The sequence below is a fragment of the Telopea speciosissima genome, chromosome 10, assembly GCF_018873765.1.
Source record: "Telopea speciosissima isolate NSW1024214 ecotype Mountain lineage chromosome 10, Tspe_v1, whole genome shotgun sequence".
NCBI classification, from domain to species: domain Eukaryota; kingdom Viridiplantae; phylum Streptophyta; class Magnoliopsida; order Proteales; family Proteaceae; genus Telopea; species Telopea speciosissima.
In genome coordinates, this window is record NC_057925.1 from 42349387 (window position 1) to 42367090 (window position 17704).

The 17704-nt window shown below is 42.6% G+C and overlaps 1 protein-coding gene across 1 annotated transcript; it reads left to right on the plus strand.

Annotated features, from left to right (window-relative positions):
- Positions 1-3812: 3812 nt before the first annotated feature.
- On the plus strand, positions 3813-4460 carry LOC122643926 (L10-interacting MYB domain-containing protein-like). The gene is made up of 2 exons (XM_043837503.1): positions 3813-4187; positions 4278-4460. The coding sequence occupies exons 1-2, from the start codon at positions 3855-3857 to the stop codon at positions 4440-4442; spliced, it is 498 nt and encodes a 165-aa protein (XP_043693438.1). The 5' UTR covers positions 3813-3854; the 3' UTR covers positions 4443-4460.
- Positions 4461-17704: the final 13244 nt, after the last annotated feature.

Below are 17704 nucleotides of genomic sequence, written 5' to 3' on the forward strand. Positions count from 1 at the left end.
CTGAATGACAAGAAGTCGCCACCTAGATTAGGGTCTAGAACCCATATTAAAAAAAATAATAATAAAAAAAATAACTTCATCCGAATTGATCCAATCCAAAAGGTAGGGGTTCATGTTAGGTTGTAGTCCGGGGAATGTGTTTGGCATCCCGGTCCACTCGGTAAAAATCAAACTTCTACCCTAGGTTCTATTTTATTGATTGTGCCTAAATTGAAAATAACTAGAATGCTAGAAAATCAAACACAAAATCACAAAAGGGAGGAGATGGCATACCTTGATTCAGCTTTACCTTGCAAGCTTAGTTAACTGGAATTTAAAGCGTACATAGTATCATGTAAAATATACATCCTATGTTAACAAGATAGAGATCAGACATACATGCTAAAAATTACAAAATTACGATTCAAAGCATTAATGCATGAAAAATAGACAATATAAAGCATAAAGCATAGAAATTCATGACAAACATAAATATAAGCATGATAAGCATGATGGACAACAAGCATATGATGTATCCGTAAGATCAAGCTTGAGGTGGGTCCTAACTCTCCATTCTGGCATAATTCAACAACCTAGGCCCTAGGGATGCCCCTTTGAGGGGTCTCAGATCTCATAAATTATGAAGAAAGAACCTGAAAAGAGGATATTCTTGAGTCCCTAATCGATCAATCTAATAGAAAAGAAATTCGTAAGATTAGGCTTCCTCTCTTCCCTAGGGAGGATAAGTTGGTTTGGGGAGCGATAAAGAATGATATTTTTTCAGTCAAATTAGCATATCAACTCATTAGTAATTTGAAAGAAAAAAGAAATCGCGAAGCCTCTTCATCCTCTAGAGTCAATAAATGGGACGTTACGCCTTCCACAATGTGGAAATCGATTTGGAATTTCCGTATCTATCCCAAGATTCAATCCTTTTTGCTGAGGACATACGCAAACGGCCTAGCAACTGGCGAAGAATGTGCTTAGTATAAATTTTTCATTGACCAACAATGCATTAGATGTGGGGAGGAGGTTGAATCCATAGAGCACATGTTGATGCAACGCCCCTTCGCTAAGTGATTTGGTTAGGGTGTCTGCTCTCATTGAACATCCCAGATGGCAACTTAAAAAATCTCGCATAATGGATTCATAGTTGAAACAATGTGTCACTTTTGAATCAGAGAGATAAGAGATAGGTAACAAGTTTTTGTAGCTTTGTGGTTTGGAGTTTATGGAAAGCAAGAAACGACTTGGTCTTTGGGAGACATGAATGGTCACCTAAAGAGACCATCCTTGTAGCAATGAAAGCTCAAGTAAAATTCTCACAGGCCCAAATTGCCTCTCCATATTCAACCTCATATCAAGACACCATCCCTAGGTCGCAAGGTAATGTATGGAGATGTCCGGTGGCCCCCTACCTTAAGCTCAACCGTGACGCTTCAAAACTCCAAGGTGAATCTTCCCTCAGGCTAGGTATGTGCATTAGAGACCATAAAGGGCTTTTGGTGTTTGCAAAATCAGATTGGGTTCAAGCTATGGATATCGGCGAGGGCGAAGCATTAGCGATCTTAAGTGTACTCAGTCTAGGATCAACAAGAGGTCATTTACTAACCGATTGGTCCGATTTTGGGCTTTAACTAATGTATTCTGATCAGGTCTACTAGTGCAAGCCAACTTTTGACATCCTTAGGCTCAAGATACTCTCCAAGAGATTAGCAGTATCGACCGATTCATATCGGCATCAACAATTACCAATACCGACATGTATTGTTGGTTTCATTGAAAAAGGTGATGATTTTTTAATTGTTCATCGATTCATACCAATACGTATCGGTATCACCGGTAAACTAAAACCCTTGGTCTAGCTCGGTCCAAACCGGATTGGCAGGTCACAACATTGCATCGACAATGCCATAAAGCACACCTGATACCTCAACGCGAGCAAGTATTAATGCCTAACATAGGGAACCATGCTAAGGCCCGTTTGGTAACACTCTAGGAGAATACTTCTTCTGTTCTGTAGGAATACATATAGAATAGAAACGTGTTTGGTACATCAGGTACCTAAGGGTCTCTTTGGTATCACTTTTCATTTTCATTTTCTGACACATAAACATTTTTACTTGTGTTTGGTACAATTTATGGACCCTATTTCTATCTACAAAACATCAAAATAATTGAAAACACCCCCAAATGATAATGGACTCAAGAGTCCATTATGGATTATGGGCAAAAACCATTTTTTGTCATTTTTTCGGTGAACTTAAGTGGGAGGTGCTTGTAACGGTACTTTTTTAGGGTAAAATGGTAAAGTGGTCTTTATTTTAGAAAACCTACTTGTTACTTCCCTCATACCATAGCATTTTGCCTCTCTAAGCTCATTCCGCCTCTCTACTCACAAACCCTCTTCCTGCGGCTCTCTCCTTCTCGTGTTCCCTCATTTCCGTGATCTCACTACAACAAGCTCAACAAATCTGCCACTCCCTTCAGGTATCTCTCTCTCTCTCTCATTATCTGCTTCGGTTGTAGAAGGAAAAACTCACGGACGTCCCAAATGTTGTTTGTAACTGTTTTATTTTTTATATACTTTTTGTGTTTGTGCTCTCTCTCTCTCATTATTTCCTTCGGCTATAGAAGGGAAAACACAGTAAAATATGGTTAAAGTAAGATTATGCAAAACCCGCTCTGAACGTGTAGTTGTAGCCTTTAGAAACTATGGTAAGAACTATATAGGTAGCCTCACTGGGTAGTCTTTCACCTGTATCTCCTATAAAACTATGGGTGATGATGGTTGTACACTAGCACTCAATAAGAGGGTTATTATCAATTTTATTCGATCTATGGAGAGTGATTACCAACTTATAATTAGGAATGGACACTCTGCTTTTATGTCCCTTTCCTTATTGCAAGGACACAAAACTAGAGAACTAAGTGTGAACTTAGAAAGGGATTTTTGGAAAGGGGAAAAAGAAAATCTACGAGTTTACCTATTGTTTGAGATAGAATTAATATTATAATCTATGAGTTTCCCAGTTCAGTCCTTTACCTCTGCTTGGATCTATCTTGTTGTCAAACAAAATAAAACTCTATTCAGATGTTGCAAATTTGTTGAAAACTATAAATAGAGCCACACATTCACTTTGTTGCAAAACTGTTAAAATAGGCCAATTGCAAATCTAGGCCTGTAGTTTCAATAGCTTAGCAATTAGTGGTCATTCAGTCAGTTTATGCAGCTCAAGATGCTGGTCCTTTTTTCTGTAAATTTAATATGTGCTTGTTCTCCAAGACATGTACATGGCTGCAAATAAGAAATGCTTCTCTGTAAATTTGAGTTTTACTTGTAAGATTAGGTTGTTTTAGTTTTAGAGGATACTATGGTATTAATTATACATTTTGAGATAGGCTAATCTAATTAATCTGAATGTTATATAGATATCTGCAGAATTGGAAACACACCTGGAAATTAAATGCATAAGTTAGTGTCAAATGCTAATAAATCAGTTTGCATGAGTGGGCTTTTTAGTATTTGATGAAAAATATAAGTAAGCAATTCTGATATGCATGAGTGGGCATTTATTTATGTTGACTGGCTATACCTTCAAAGTTACAACTATAAAATGTGATAAAGTTCTCTAGTTTTCTTTTAAAGGTATTTTGATTTAATGGGCATGGAGTATTCATATATACCTTGAATGCTTAACTTATCTTGGCGTTATGAATGAACTTGTTGAATAAAGTTGGTTTTCACTAAACACTTGTTGTAGAGGACCTAGACTCACTTCTTTGTATAGGTCCAACATTTAATTTTTAATTCTCTATTTTATTAGAATCGGAATTTATTTCAGGTGGAACGTGGAAAGGGAGTTGAAGTAGGTATGATGGGTGATGCAAAGGGTCTAAGAGAGTCATATTGTTGGACTGATGAGAGGACCAAACTATTAATTGATATTGGTCTCGAATGTACGCACAAAGGGCAAAAGTTGAATACAAATTTCACGAAAGAAGGTTGGACTTGGATATTGGAAGAATATAACAAAAAATGTGGGAAGAAAGTAAACATGTTGCAACTCAAGAATAAATGGATGGTTTTAAAACAAATTTGGAATGCATGGATGTATTTGAAAAATAAGACAAGCTGGTGGGGGTGGAATATGGATATAAGAATTGTTGATCCACCTACTAAAGAGCATTGGGATGACTATGTAAAGGTAAACCCCTCATATAGAAAATTCAACTTTAATTTGCAGTTTAGAATCCATAATAATTTTGGATAATTATTTATATCAATAAAATTGCAGAAACATCCCCAAGGAAAGCACTTCAAGAATGCCCCCTTGCAATATGAAGAAGAACTACAAGAATTATTCCAAGGTTTTGTTGCTGATGGGGAAGGTACAATTTGCACCAGTGAAATTGAGCCACGACCAATAACACCAAAGGTGATATCTGCTTCCAATATATAGTGCAATAAACTTGGATCTCGATGACTAAAGTGATGATGACTTGTCGATTGAGTTGTCAGATATGAAGAAGAATAAGAAGCAGAAGAGAAGGAGTTCTGTGGGTTCATCTAAGAGATCAAAGATTAGTGATGATTCCAATATAGGAGAAGCTCTTAAGAGAGTGATTGTTCTAGAAGAGCATAGAAGAGCAGATATGGCTGCTCTGTTAGAGATGAAAAAAGTTGATATAAGTGAAGCAAAGATAGACACGACATTTGACAAAGCTGATCAGATTCTTGACTCTTTCGATGGGATTGAGGTTGGTAGTAACCACTATGTAGTGGGTTTGGAGGTGTTGGAGAGTCGAAACAAAAGACAAGCATTCATTTCGATGAATGAGGCAGCTTGCTTACCATGGCTTTTGAGGGCAATTGAGAGGAAAATGAGAGACGAGTCTGGGTCCTCTATTTGATATATGATAGATACTTCAACTGCCGATTGTGTTTGGACCCTTTTAAATATTTTGTAGCTTTTTTTTCTTGTGAGACTCTTAATGTGTATGGATGTATTTCATCAGCTATGTTTTAATTTTAGACTTATATGTGTGGATGTTTTTTATTTGCTATGTTTTAATTCTATACTTATGTATGTGTGGATGATTTTCATTTCATATTTTTAAAGGTAGACTTACATGTATGTAGTATGGAAGTACTTTGGTTTTAATAGAATGTGTGTGGGTTTTTCTTGTATCATTTTGAATTTTAAAAGTTGAATTTATATGTGATTAATATGAGTTATTATGTATGATCAGTTGCTATGGATATTGATGACGAAATAATATTTCTCAATGAGGGCTCATTGTTGCCACTTATCACTGGTTGTGTACATCACCATTTGAAGCATAAGAAGATAATTCATGACGACATTGATGACGACAATGATGATGAGATCAGTTCCTAAATTACAAAACAACCAATGCACACACGACAACTCACAGGACATGCCTAGATATTTGAAATGCTAAGCCAGGTGTAAGTACCGTGGTCCCTCGGGACGAGGGTTCCCCCTGGCCCTTATGGTATATGGCGACATAGGGTTTTGGGAGATGTATGGTGTGTGTGTACATGGCTATGGATAATATTGTCAATATATAATATTGATAAATAGGGGATTGGGATCATGCATTAAAGTATGCTAATGTAATGTGAAGTCGCCACCTAGGGTTAGGGCCTAGGACCCATTAAGTGTAGCTCTACCCGTGGTGAGCGGAATCGGGCTACGTGACTCCATATGGTCCGACCAAAGGTTCGGGTAAGGGGTTAGGTTACGAGTGTGGGAAGGTGTTAGGCACCCACCTCGTCCGGTCGAAACCGGTCTATCTGTGTTAGATGCTGCATAAGGACGAATGTTCTCTCTCTTTTATTACGAGGATGGGGCATATTATGAACTACATTTAGATGCTATGAATTGAACTAAAGCATAATAAACTACATTACATATATGAAAAATACGGACTAAAACGATGAAATATAAAAGGACTACATTGAATCAACAAAAATGCAGTAATTATACCTGTATGGTTGTATTCCCCTGGCTCAGGGGAGATAGACGAATGGACTGACGCCGATTCTTTCTCGGCAGAGTAACGACTCTTTCAAGTGATTTGGAGAGGGGTAAACAGGCAGAATAACGTCCGTAATAAAGGAGTTTTGATGGTTATCCGTGCACAGACGAGATAACAATGTCAAGGAGCAAAAACGCTCTATACTCAGAGGGACAATCGAAGGATCTGTCCACCATAAGAAAACTTCAAGCACTCACACTCTCGTGAGAGAAGGAGGAGAAATGAGGGTGAAAAGGGAGGAAAAGAGGCTAGGAATCACTTGGGGAGGGTCTCTCCATCCAAAATTCCTTGGGAAATGTGGGAGGGGACCCTCCTATTTATAGGGAGGGACCCCTTCTCTCTCCTGGCCGGATAAGTCCTCCACGACGCCGTGGGTGACGTCAGCAGGCTGATGTCACACCCCCTCATGGCACCGTAGAAATTCAGTACACATCCCCACGGTGTCGTGGGAAGGCGTTCACGGTGCCGTGGGAAGAGTCCATGGCGCGTGGGAGCGCAGTGCCATTTTCCCTTGTTTTTGGGCTTAAAATGGGCCTTTTTGTGTTCAGCATGGTTCTTGGTCTTATGGGTCAAGTATCTTGGGTCTAAAAAGAGGGAGAGTGCGTCGTCCATTGTCCATGTCCCGTTGTCATCATCGCCAATTAGGGGGTGATAAAAAATCAGTATCTACAGTTTGCCCCTTTTTGGCCGAGGCTTGTGCCAACAGCCGAAGGGTAAAGACAAAAGACCAACTAATTTTGTTACCAAGAGCATGTACTGCTGACGCTTTGCTCAAAGGCGGCAGAGTTGCTAAAAACAGGCGGTTAATCGCGATGAAATCTTTCGATAATCCTCAAAAGAAAAACTCGGAAGAACCAAATCTTTATCTTGTGAGCATTGCTCAAACAATTTTTTAGGGTGATAAGGTACCGCTCGACCAAAGACCTAGATAAGGCACCACTTGGCCCACAAGATCGAATATGAGGGACTCCACTGGGATAGAATTTTGAGGGTGATAAGGTACCACTCAACCGAAGATCTAAATAAGGCACCACTCGGCCCGAAGATCAAATTTGAGGGTGATAAGGTACCACTCAACCGAAAGTCAAACTTGGATGGTTATAAGGTGCCATTCAACCGAAACCATCAAGTTTGGAGGGTTATAAGGTACCACTCGACCGAAGATCTAGATAAGGCACCACTCGGCCCGAAGATCAAATTTGAGGGTGATAAAGCACCACTCAACCGAAAATCAAACTTGGATGGTTATAAGGTACCACTCGACCGAAACCATCAAGTTTGGAGGGTGATAAGGCACCACTCGACCGAAGATCTAGATAAGGCACCATTCGGCCTGAAGATCAAATTTGAGGGTGATAAGGCACCACTCAACCAAAAGTCAAACTTGGATGGTCATAAGGTGCCACTCGACCGAAACCATCAAGTTTGGAGGGTGATAAGGCACCATTCAACCAAAAGTCAAACTTGGATGGTTATAAGGTGCCACTCGACCGAAACCATCAAGTTTGGAGGGTGATAAGGCACCACTCGACCGAAAGTCAGTATTGAGGGATTTCACTGGGGATTTTTTTTTTATTTTTTTATTTATGTTCTTTTCTTCTTTCTTCTTCTTCTTTTTTTTTTCTTCTTTTTCTTTTTTCTTTTCTTCCCCCCGCCTTTTTTTTTTTTCTTTTTTCTTGGTCCACGGCGCCGTGTGGGGGTCCGCACGGCCCCATGTATGGGCGGCACCGTGCTTGCACGGCTCCATGGGCAAACCTCCATGGCGCCGTGGGCCGCTGTCCCACGGGACCGTGGAGAATTCCACGGCGCCGTGGGCGCGATGGAGAGTTTATAAATAGAGGGCTCCCTCCCTCATTTCTTCACTCTCATTTCTGGTGCGAAGCTCTGCTGTTTTTGTTTTTTTACTTCACTCCCTTTTTATTCACTCACATCATGTCTTTCCGCCGACGAGGACGCCAGTCTCACCGGGAGCCACTACTCGGTACTACTGCTCGCGATGCACGAGCTGCATGGTATCTTTCAGGGGTTACCTTAGCCGACACTGCCCGCCATGGTTGCCGCTCCATATGGGGCCAGGTCAGTACTCTTACTCTTTCCCTTTCAATTTATGCATTTTATTTATATTAGCTTCATACCTCCCCGCATAGATTCGAGGTAACGTCCCTAGATTCTGCCCCAAGCACCTAATGACACGCAAATCTAGGTAACGCCTCTAGATACCATCTTAGGCACCTAGTGGCACGCAAATCAAAGCGAGGTCATCAGACACTACCCTAAGTGTCTTTTGGCCTGCGAATCTAGGTCATGCCTCTAGATACCCTCGTAGGCACCTTAGTGGCACGTAAATCAAAGCGAGGCCATCAGACACTACCCTAAGTGTCTTTTGGCACACAAATTTAGGTAACGCCTCTAGATACCCTCCTACGTACCTTAGTGGCACGCAAATCAAAGCAAGGCCATCAAACATTACCCTAAGTGTCTTTTGGCACACAAATCTAGGTAACGCCTCTAGATACCCTCTTAGGCACCTAGTGGCACGCAAATCAAAGCGAGGCTATCAGACACTACCCTAAGTGTCTTTTGGCATACAAATCTAGGTAACGCCTCTAGATACCATCCTAGGCACCTAGTGGCACGCAAATCAAAGCGAGTCCATCAGACACTACCCTAAGTGTCTTTTGGCATGCAAATCTAGGTAACGCCTCTAGATACCTTCCTAGGCACCTAGTGGCATGCAAATCAAAGCGAGGCCATCAGACACTACCCTAAGTGTCTTTTGGCACGCAAACGCCTCTAGATACCCTCCTAGGTATCTAATGACCCGTAAATCAAAGCGAGGCCACCAGACACTACCCTAAGTGTCTTTTGGCATGCAAATCTAGGTAACGCCTCTAGATACCCTCCTACGCACCTAGTGGCACGCAAATCAAAGCAAAGCCATCGGACACTACCTTAAGTGTCTTTTGGCATGCAAATCTAGGTAACGCCTCTAGATACCATCTTAGGTACCTAGTGGCACGTAAATCAAAGCGAGGCCATCAGACACTACCCTAAGTATCTTTTGGCATGCAAATCTAGGTAACACCTCTAGAGACCCTCCTAGGAACTTAGTGGCACGTAAATCAAAGCGAGACCATCAGACACTATCCTAAGTGTCTTTTGGCACATAAATCTAGGTAATGCCTCTAGATACCCTCCTAGGCACCTAGTGGCACGCAAATTAAAGCAAAGCCATCAGACACTGCCCTAAGTGTCTTTTGGGATGCAAATCTATGTAACGCCTCTAGAATACCCTCCTAGGCACCTAGTGGCACGTAAATCAAAGCGAGGCCATCAGACACTACCCTAAGTGTCTTTTGGCACGTAAATCTAGGTAACGCCTCTAGATACCATCTTAGGCACCTAGTGGCATGCAAATCAAAGTGAGGCCATTAGACACTACCCTAAGTATCTTTTGGCACATAACTCGAGGTAATGCCCCCTTTTTACAGTCTCTCCCTCTCTCTCTCTCTCTCTCTCTCTCTTTTTTTTTTTTTACTATTTATTTAATTGTTGTCCTAATTATTTTGTCTAACCATTTGCCTTATTTTTCTTTGCAGGGCAGCCCCCTTCCTTCGCCCAAGAAGTATTGTGGGTTGGAGGCTGTTTTAGAGTGGTACCGCACACTCTGCCCGGTGGTACAGTCGCAGGTAGTTCGGACCGGGCTGGGACACATCGCCTCGTCTCTAGCTTGCGAGTTGGACAGTCCGACTGCGAGGGCTCTGATAGAGAGGTGGTGGCCGAGCACCCATACGTTTCACCTTCCCTTTGGTGAGGTGACGGTCACCCCCCTAGATTTCTACATGATTACGGGATTACCCTTTGGTGGGTTACCCGTGACACTGACTCCGGAGGAGAGGATTATAGCCTCGGCAGAGCCATCAGAGCGCCTAGAGTATTACAGGTAGCAATTGGGGATTGTCGTTACAGGGAGAGAGATCCCCGCGTCGGTCCTGAGGGGTACCTGGGATGAGAGGGTCGTTACAGACCAGTCACCGTCCGTCCTTTAGGATCAGCAGGCTCGATGCTTCCTCCTCTTCTTGCTGGCGGAGGTGATCTTTAGCGATATGACGGGTACGGTGATAGCCGATGCCGCATATGTTCGCTTCTTTGAGCACTTTGACGTGGCCGCGGGCTACGATTGGGGGGGCTCGGCGTACGCCTACTTCCTGGATATGTTAGACTATTTGGTTGTGGGGTCGCCGAACCTGATCGGATGCTGCTACGTCCTATGGGTTAGTTCTCTCAACTTTGCCTTTTTCTCTTTCCTTTTTTATTTTTATCTTATTCTTATTTATTTGAGCTCATTTATGATTGTCTATTACAGACGTGGAGCTATGAGATCCTTCGGTTCCGGGTCCCTACTTTCAGACCTGGGGATGACCCCGGAACCACCTTTCCTCGGACTACGCGATGGCGTAAGTCCCATTTGCTCAGGAGCGGTCGCCATAAGGACCTTGGGTCCATTTGCGGCCTCCTGAACGAGCTGCAGCCTATCGAGGTAAATTTAAAGTGGTTGTTTATCTTATTTTCTCTTTTCTTCTCTTTTTTTTTTTTTTTTTGCATTGATCTTGACTCTTACTTGACAGGTTTCTTTCCGTCCTTATTTGTGGGAGATGATTTTAGAGCTGGACATGTTTGACAGGGCCTCAACTCTCTCTACTCGCAGGGTCCTTTTTGAGGGCCCATGGGGGTTTGCCTTTTACTTGGGAGAGCGAGTATCCCTGCAGTGGTCTGAGGCTCGCTTGGTGCCCTGCCCTCCTCCTGCTCGGGTCCATTAGCCAGCCTTGATGGATCGGGCACTGGTGGGTTGGTGAGCCTGCGACTGGGCTGGTGCTAGCCGAGACGGACTATGCCGACTTCCTTCTCCGAGAGATAGTCTGCGTCCCTCACCCGCGAGGGACCTCAGGTAAGATCTTCTCCATTTTTCCCTCTTCTGCTCAGATTGTTAATCTAGCTTTTATTCTGATGTGTTTCTTTTCTTGACAGTTTCCAGGTCGCCCCATGATTCCAGGGGTCTATGGTGGTGGGAGCTCTTCTCGCACCTCCCGAGTAGGGGAGGTGGAGTCAGGCGTTGGGCCTTCTGGAGAGGTTCCAGCCATGCGGATTGCTGGTCCAGATGACCACATTCCAGGGTATCGTTCGTGGTTTATTCGCCACCACGAGCCTGGGATGGTTGAGGTCATCTTACCACCTCCTCGGGCTGCAGACACGGACCTAGGCCTCCCTCTTCCTTATGATGGGGTAAGCACATCCAACTTTCCTAACTTCATCCGTTATTTTTCAAATTCTTGACATCTTGGATGATTATCATGTTTAGGTGGATGCGAGTCGATACGCCGACATGAGGCGCATGATGACGAGCATGGTTGAGACGATCATCTCGCATGTGGACGCAAGCCATAGGATGGTAATGCTTCGTCTCTTTCCCCCCCCCCCCCCCTTTTCTTTTTTCTTTTTTTTTATTTCATTTTTTTATTATTATTATTTTTTTCTTGCTTTTATTTTGATTTTCCTCTCTCTCTCCCCTTTTTTTTTTTTAGAGGGTTGAGCTCGACCATTGTCGGAGAGAGATTGAGAGACTTAGGCTTGCAAATGATCAGCTGCAGTTCAACCTTACACGGGTTGAGGTCGAGAGAGATGCCCTGATAGAGTCCCAAAGCGGAGAGGGGGAAGGTTTGGATGTTGATGATTACTCCCCTGAGTCATGACCGTTCCTCTTTTTTTTTTTTTTTGTTCCTTTTTTTTTTATTTGGAAGTATTGTTACAACTATGTACATTTACTCTCCTTCCCCTCTTCTTTTTTGTTTATACATTTTGGTATGGATACTGGTGCAATTTTTATGTACACTTTTCTTCTTCCTTTTTTGTACACATAAACGTATTGTTTATGAATTCATTGGATACTTCTTTCTTTGCACATGAGACTCCATCCTTTTCCTTAGAAACACAAATTCCATTGGTAAATGGTTTCATTACATGAGAAAGGACAGACAAACAAGTAAAGATAGGAACATCAAATTGATATCACTTATTTGTAACATTTTTCGGATAATAGAATCACCACTTCTTGTGTCACATCTCTAGGGTTCTGAAATTCTCCATCTTAAGTTGTTCCTGCCTCGGAGATACTAAGGAAGGGATATAAAAACTGGTGTGAGTTAAACCCATGAATCTCACATAATTGTACCCTGATGTTTCTGATTTTTCTATCTTGGGCTTCATCCAAGGGCAGTTCCATTGGATTTCTTGGACATCTCTCTCCTCCAAATATTTCTTCCAGTCTTGGAGCTTGTGGAATTCTGACTTTTCCCTTTGTATTTGATAATGCATAGGGCGGAGGTGAGGACATGGAATTGGTGTGACCAATTTTAGTTTTTCCATCAACCACATTTGAAACACCACCGGAGATCCATGAAGGAAGTCTGTTCCGTATTTCTGAGACTGACTCATGGTATCAAACCCTTTGAATGTTTCTGCTAAAATGGTAGGAGCGATGTCGCATACTTCTTCAATTTGCCTAATCACTTCTGTAATTATTGGAGACATGCCTTTTCTCGGAGATGCTAACAAGTACCTCCCAATCATACAGAATAAGTACGCCCACTTTTTGCGTTGGATTTGTCTTTCTTCTTCAAATCCATTGTTGTTGAAAATCTTCACAACTTTCAACGCATCCACCTTGTCATAATTGAAAACTTGCTTAAACTCCTTATTCATGGCAAAGAAATCTCCCAAATTTTTGAAAAGCTGTTCTTTCTTCATAGTTGGGAGGAACAACTTTCCTCGAGGGGGTGACATCATGCAAGCCCGAAATTCTTCAATGGTCGGAGCCAGCCAGACTTTTTCGAAGCAAAACGCATGCAATTGGGGGGTCCAGCACTTCGACACTTCCCTTAGTAAATCATGATGGAGCTTGAAGCAACTGATCCTTCCCAATACTATCAGATGGTGATCCTCTAGAAGTGTAGGCTCATCCACATTCATCCGGATAGTCCACTGACGCAATTGTTTATCGAGTCCTTCTTTCTTTGGTCCCCTCATACTACCTGCATCAAGGATTGGGTTAGCATTTTGCGACACAGAATGAATAAATCCTTTGTTAATAACCAGCTCTAGATGACTTTACTCCTAAGCTAGGTCAAGGAATAGAAGGCCAAATGACGAGATTTACTCATATGTGCAAGGGATGCTGACTGGCGAAATTTATGGGAGGAAACCAATACAATACCCTCTCTCTTTTTATTTTTTATTTTTTTTGAGACCGTACCTGAATACATCGAGTTGCCTACGTATCCCTTCGAAGGAATCAGGTCGAACGAAGTTCAAATTGCTTCACATATCTTAGACAAAATACTTCTTTAGCTGGTCCATATTGACCAGACCCCGAAGATCTTCTTCGTCAAGATCAGAGAGTTGGACCGCCTGTCCTAGCAATATGGTATTGACTTTGTAGGGTCCACTCCAATTGGGTCGGAACTTTCCTCTTGGGTCGTGGATTGGAGCTCGCTGCTCTCTAAGGACCAAATCTCCTTCTTCAATGCTTCAAGTGCAGACACCCTTATTGAATGCCCTAGCCATTCTTTGCTGATATTTCTTGAGATTGTACATGGCCTTCATCCTTTTCTCATCCAGGAGATTGAGCTCTTCATATCTGGCCCTTACCCATTCCCCTTCTGTCAATTGACTATCGAGTAAGACTCGAAGAGAAGGGACCTGAATTTCTACCGGCAATATGGCTTCCATCCCATATACCAGAGAATATGGGGTAGCTCCGGTAGAGGTTCGGATGGATGTCCGATAAGCCCATAAGGCTAGTGGAAGTTTCTCCGCCCAGTCATTGTGTGTATCTGCCATCTTTTGCAATATGACCTTCATATTCTTGTTGGCTGCTTCTACTGCTCCATTAGTCTGTGGCCGGTAAGTAGTAGACTTATGCCTCTTAATGCCAAATTGGTTACAGAGTTTTTCCACTTTTCCCCTGAAATGCAACTGTTGCGGCACACCGTATCTGCAGATGAGATTCTCTTTTATGAACTTTGCCACCTTGGCAGAAGTTAGAACTACATAAGATTGAGCCTCTACCCATTTTGTGAAATAGTCGATGGCAACTAACACGAATCGATGTCCATTTGAAGCCTTTGGAGTTATTTTACCAACTACATCAATTCCCCAGGTAGAAAATGGCCAAGGGCCATTTAATGAGTGCAACTCTGTCGGAGGAATATGAATGATGTTGGCAAATATCTGGCATTTATGACATCGCCTTACTAAGGCAGCACACTCAGCTTCCATAGTGACCCAATAGTATCCCATCCTGAGAATTTTCTTAGCCAACATCCTTGCATTCATGTGTGGTCCACATATTCCTTGATGGATTTCTTCCATAATGATTTGAGTCTGATCCTCATCTACACATAATAGTTGGATACCATCATAAGACCTCTTATACAACAAGTTTCCTTGGAGGATGAATTGAATAGCATATTTTCGCAAATGCCTCTTCTTTCTTTCTGAAAACTCTTCAGGATATCTCCTTTCCTTGATCTAGTCGACCACTGGAGCATACCAAGGCCTTCCATCCTCGGTGAGTGTATTGACTGGTTCTCCATATGCTGGGCGGGTCCTTCTTTCTATTAGGAATGTCTGGATCTTGTCCCGAGTATCACATTCTACCATGGACGCCAAAGTGGCTAAAGCATCGGCAAACCGATTGCTATCCTTGGGTAGATACTCAAAAGAAACTTCCTTGAAGCATTGCGTCAGTTGTTCCAGATAAACTTGGTAGGGATTCAGCTTCTCATCCTTAGTCTTCCACTTTCCTTGTTTTTGACAGATCACAACAGAGGAATCTCCGTAAACTTTAATTTTGTCAACTCCTACAGACAAAGCCATTTCTAACCCAATAGCACAAGCTTCATACTCTGCTATGTTATTGGTACAACTAAATTCCAATCTAAAGGCCATCGGCAAGTAAAAATCCTCTGGAGTTATCAATAACACCCCTGCGCCAAATCCTTTTTGATTGGCGGCTCCATCAAAGTACAATTGCCACCCTCTAGTAGGTTCGGCTTCTATGGAGTGCAAATCTTCATCCGGGAAGAGGTCCTCTGTTGCTCGGGAATCATCCTGAGGGAAATCTTGCTAGATGGTCGAGATTGCTCGCCCTTTCACAGACTTTTGACTGACATAAGTTATGTCGAATTCTGATAATAGCAACAACCACCTAGCCATTCTCCCTGTCAGTGCTGGTTTCTCGAAGAGGTACTTAATTGGATCCATTCGAGAGATCAACCTGACGGGATGTGACACCATGTAGTGCCTCAAGCGCTTAGTTACCCAAATCAGAGATGTACATATCTTTTCTACTGGAGCATATCGAGTTTCATACTCGAGGAATTTCCTGCTTACATAGTAGATTGCATGCTATTCTCCATCCGCCTTGCCAACTTGGGCCATCATTGAGCCGACCGCTGTTTCTCCTACTGACAAATATAGGAGCAAAGGTTCTCCGAACACTGGAGGGACAAGTATAGGTGGAGAAAGTAGATACTCTTTGATTTTTATAAAGGCATCTTGGCATTTCTCGTTCCATTCTTTCGACTCTTTCTTCCTTAGGAGTTTGAAGATAGGTTCACAAGTGGATGTCAACCGAGATATGAATCTGCTGATGTACTGGATGCGGTCCAAAAACCCTCGTACCTCTTTTTCTGTCCGGGGTGATGGCATTTCCATGATGGCTTTTATCTTATCAGGGTCCACTTCTATCCCTCTTTCGCTGACAAGAAATCCCAGTAATTTTCCTGCTTTGGCCCCAAACACACACTTCTGAGGGTTCAGCCTTAGCTTGTATTCTTTGATTCTTTCAAAAAACTTTCTGAGAGCTGTAAAATGGCCTTGTCGGTCAATAGATTTGACTATCATATCATCGACATAGACCTCTACTTCTTTGTGTATCATGTCGTGTAGGATAGCCGTGGCCGCTCTTTGATATGTTGCCCCAACATTTTTCAACCCAGAAGGCATTACTTTGTAACAAAATGTGCCCCAGGGTGTGGTGAAGGCAGTTTTCTCCCTGTCTTTCGGGCACATACTAATTTGGTTATATCCTGAGAAACCATCCATGAAGGACAGTAGAGCATGGCTTGCAGTGTTGTCTACCAAAATGTGAATGTGGGGTAATGAAAAATCATCCTTCGGGCTAACCCTGTTTAGGTCACGGAAATCCACACACATTCTGACCTTCCCATCTTTCTTAGGGACTGGGACAATATTGGATAACCATTGAGGGTACTGGGTTACTTAGAGGAATCCTGCATTCCACTGTTTGATGACTTCTTCCCTGATCTTCTCACTCCATTTCGGCCGCATCCTTTTTAACTTCTGCTTGACTGGGCGAGCCTCCGGATATGTTGGTAGTTCATGTTGCACAATCTTTGGATCGATGCCGGGCATATCCTTGTAGGACCAGGCAAAGACTTCCTCAAATTCCTTGAGGAGAGAGATCATTTGGGATGTTTCATCATTATTGAGAGAAGTGCTAATTTTGATCATTCGAGGGCATTGATTGGTCCCTATATTTACGGGGTGGGTGTCCTCTCGGACGGGTTGAGCTCTTCTTTGTTCTAATTGTTCGAACAGATTACGATGTTCTAAGACATTATCATCATCAGAAGAATAGGAGGAAGAAGAAGAAACATACTCAGAATCAGCAATTTCATTCATGATAAGGGGAAGAGTACAGATGACTCAATGGATCGGACATTTCCACCGGACTCGAGAGACAGACTTAGACAGGACTATGCTAGAGCTGGTTACAACTTCAGACTTATTGATATGAAAATCTTCCAGCATTCTTGCCCAATTTGCTATGGATCCTTGGAGATGTTGTATGAGAAGATGTGGTGCCGGCCCTTCTTCCTCTTCTTCAATGATCACCGCCACTTCGAACAGCTCGCCGATCCCATGATCTCCTTGAGCTTCTTTCTTGCTGGCTTGATCCAATTCCATGGCTATCCAGTCCACTTCATTTTCGAAGAATATTTCGAGGCCTGGCAGACGTTTGCCCTGCTCTTGATCGAACCATGGTTCTTGATTTCCACAGTAAGGGAAGTCTTCTCCCTCTTTCACGAAGTATCCATTTAGAGTCTTGAAGTATGGCTCACCCTTTGCCGCACTATTCTTCTGTCCGGTGGCTTTCTTCCTTGGGTTCTTCAGGTTAAACCCTAATCCACAACGGTTGGCATTGGCTGGTATCTCCGGGAATGCCGGTACCCCCTGTTGGTTCCTTCCCAATCCTAATCCAGGGAAATATTTCATCTTTTTCATAATCTTTACAGAGGCCTCGCTCCACATTGTCAGGAATTTTCCTAGACTCTGGTCTTCTTCACTTGCAGAGGTAGTACAAATGTGGTCGATTTCAAACCCACCTAGCTGCACTTCCTGCGAGGATGAACCGCCTACTTCAATGTTGGCCAAAGTGTGTACCATTTCTGGGTCTCCAAAGATGGTAATTACTTTTTGGTCATATATGAACTTCAGCTTTTGATGAAGACTTGATGCTAGGGCTCCCGTTGAATGCAGTCATGGTCTTCCAAGCAACATATTGAAGGATGCTTGA

What these genes read in the sequence shown, in the direction of transcription:
- LOC122643926 (XM_043837503.1), top strand. Translation starts at nt 3,855, where the DNA reads ATGATGGGTGATGCAAAGGGTCTAAGAGAGTCATATTGTTGGACTGAT. An exon ending in ATTGGGATGACTATGTAAAG is followed by an intron (nt 4,188 to 4,277) that starts GTAAACCCCTCA and finishes ATAAAATTGCAG; the next exon opens with AAACATCCCCAAGGAAAGCA.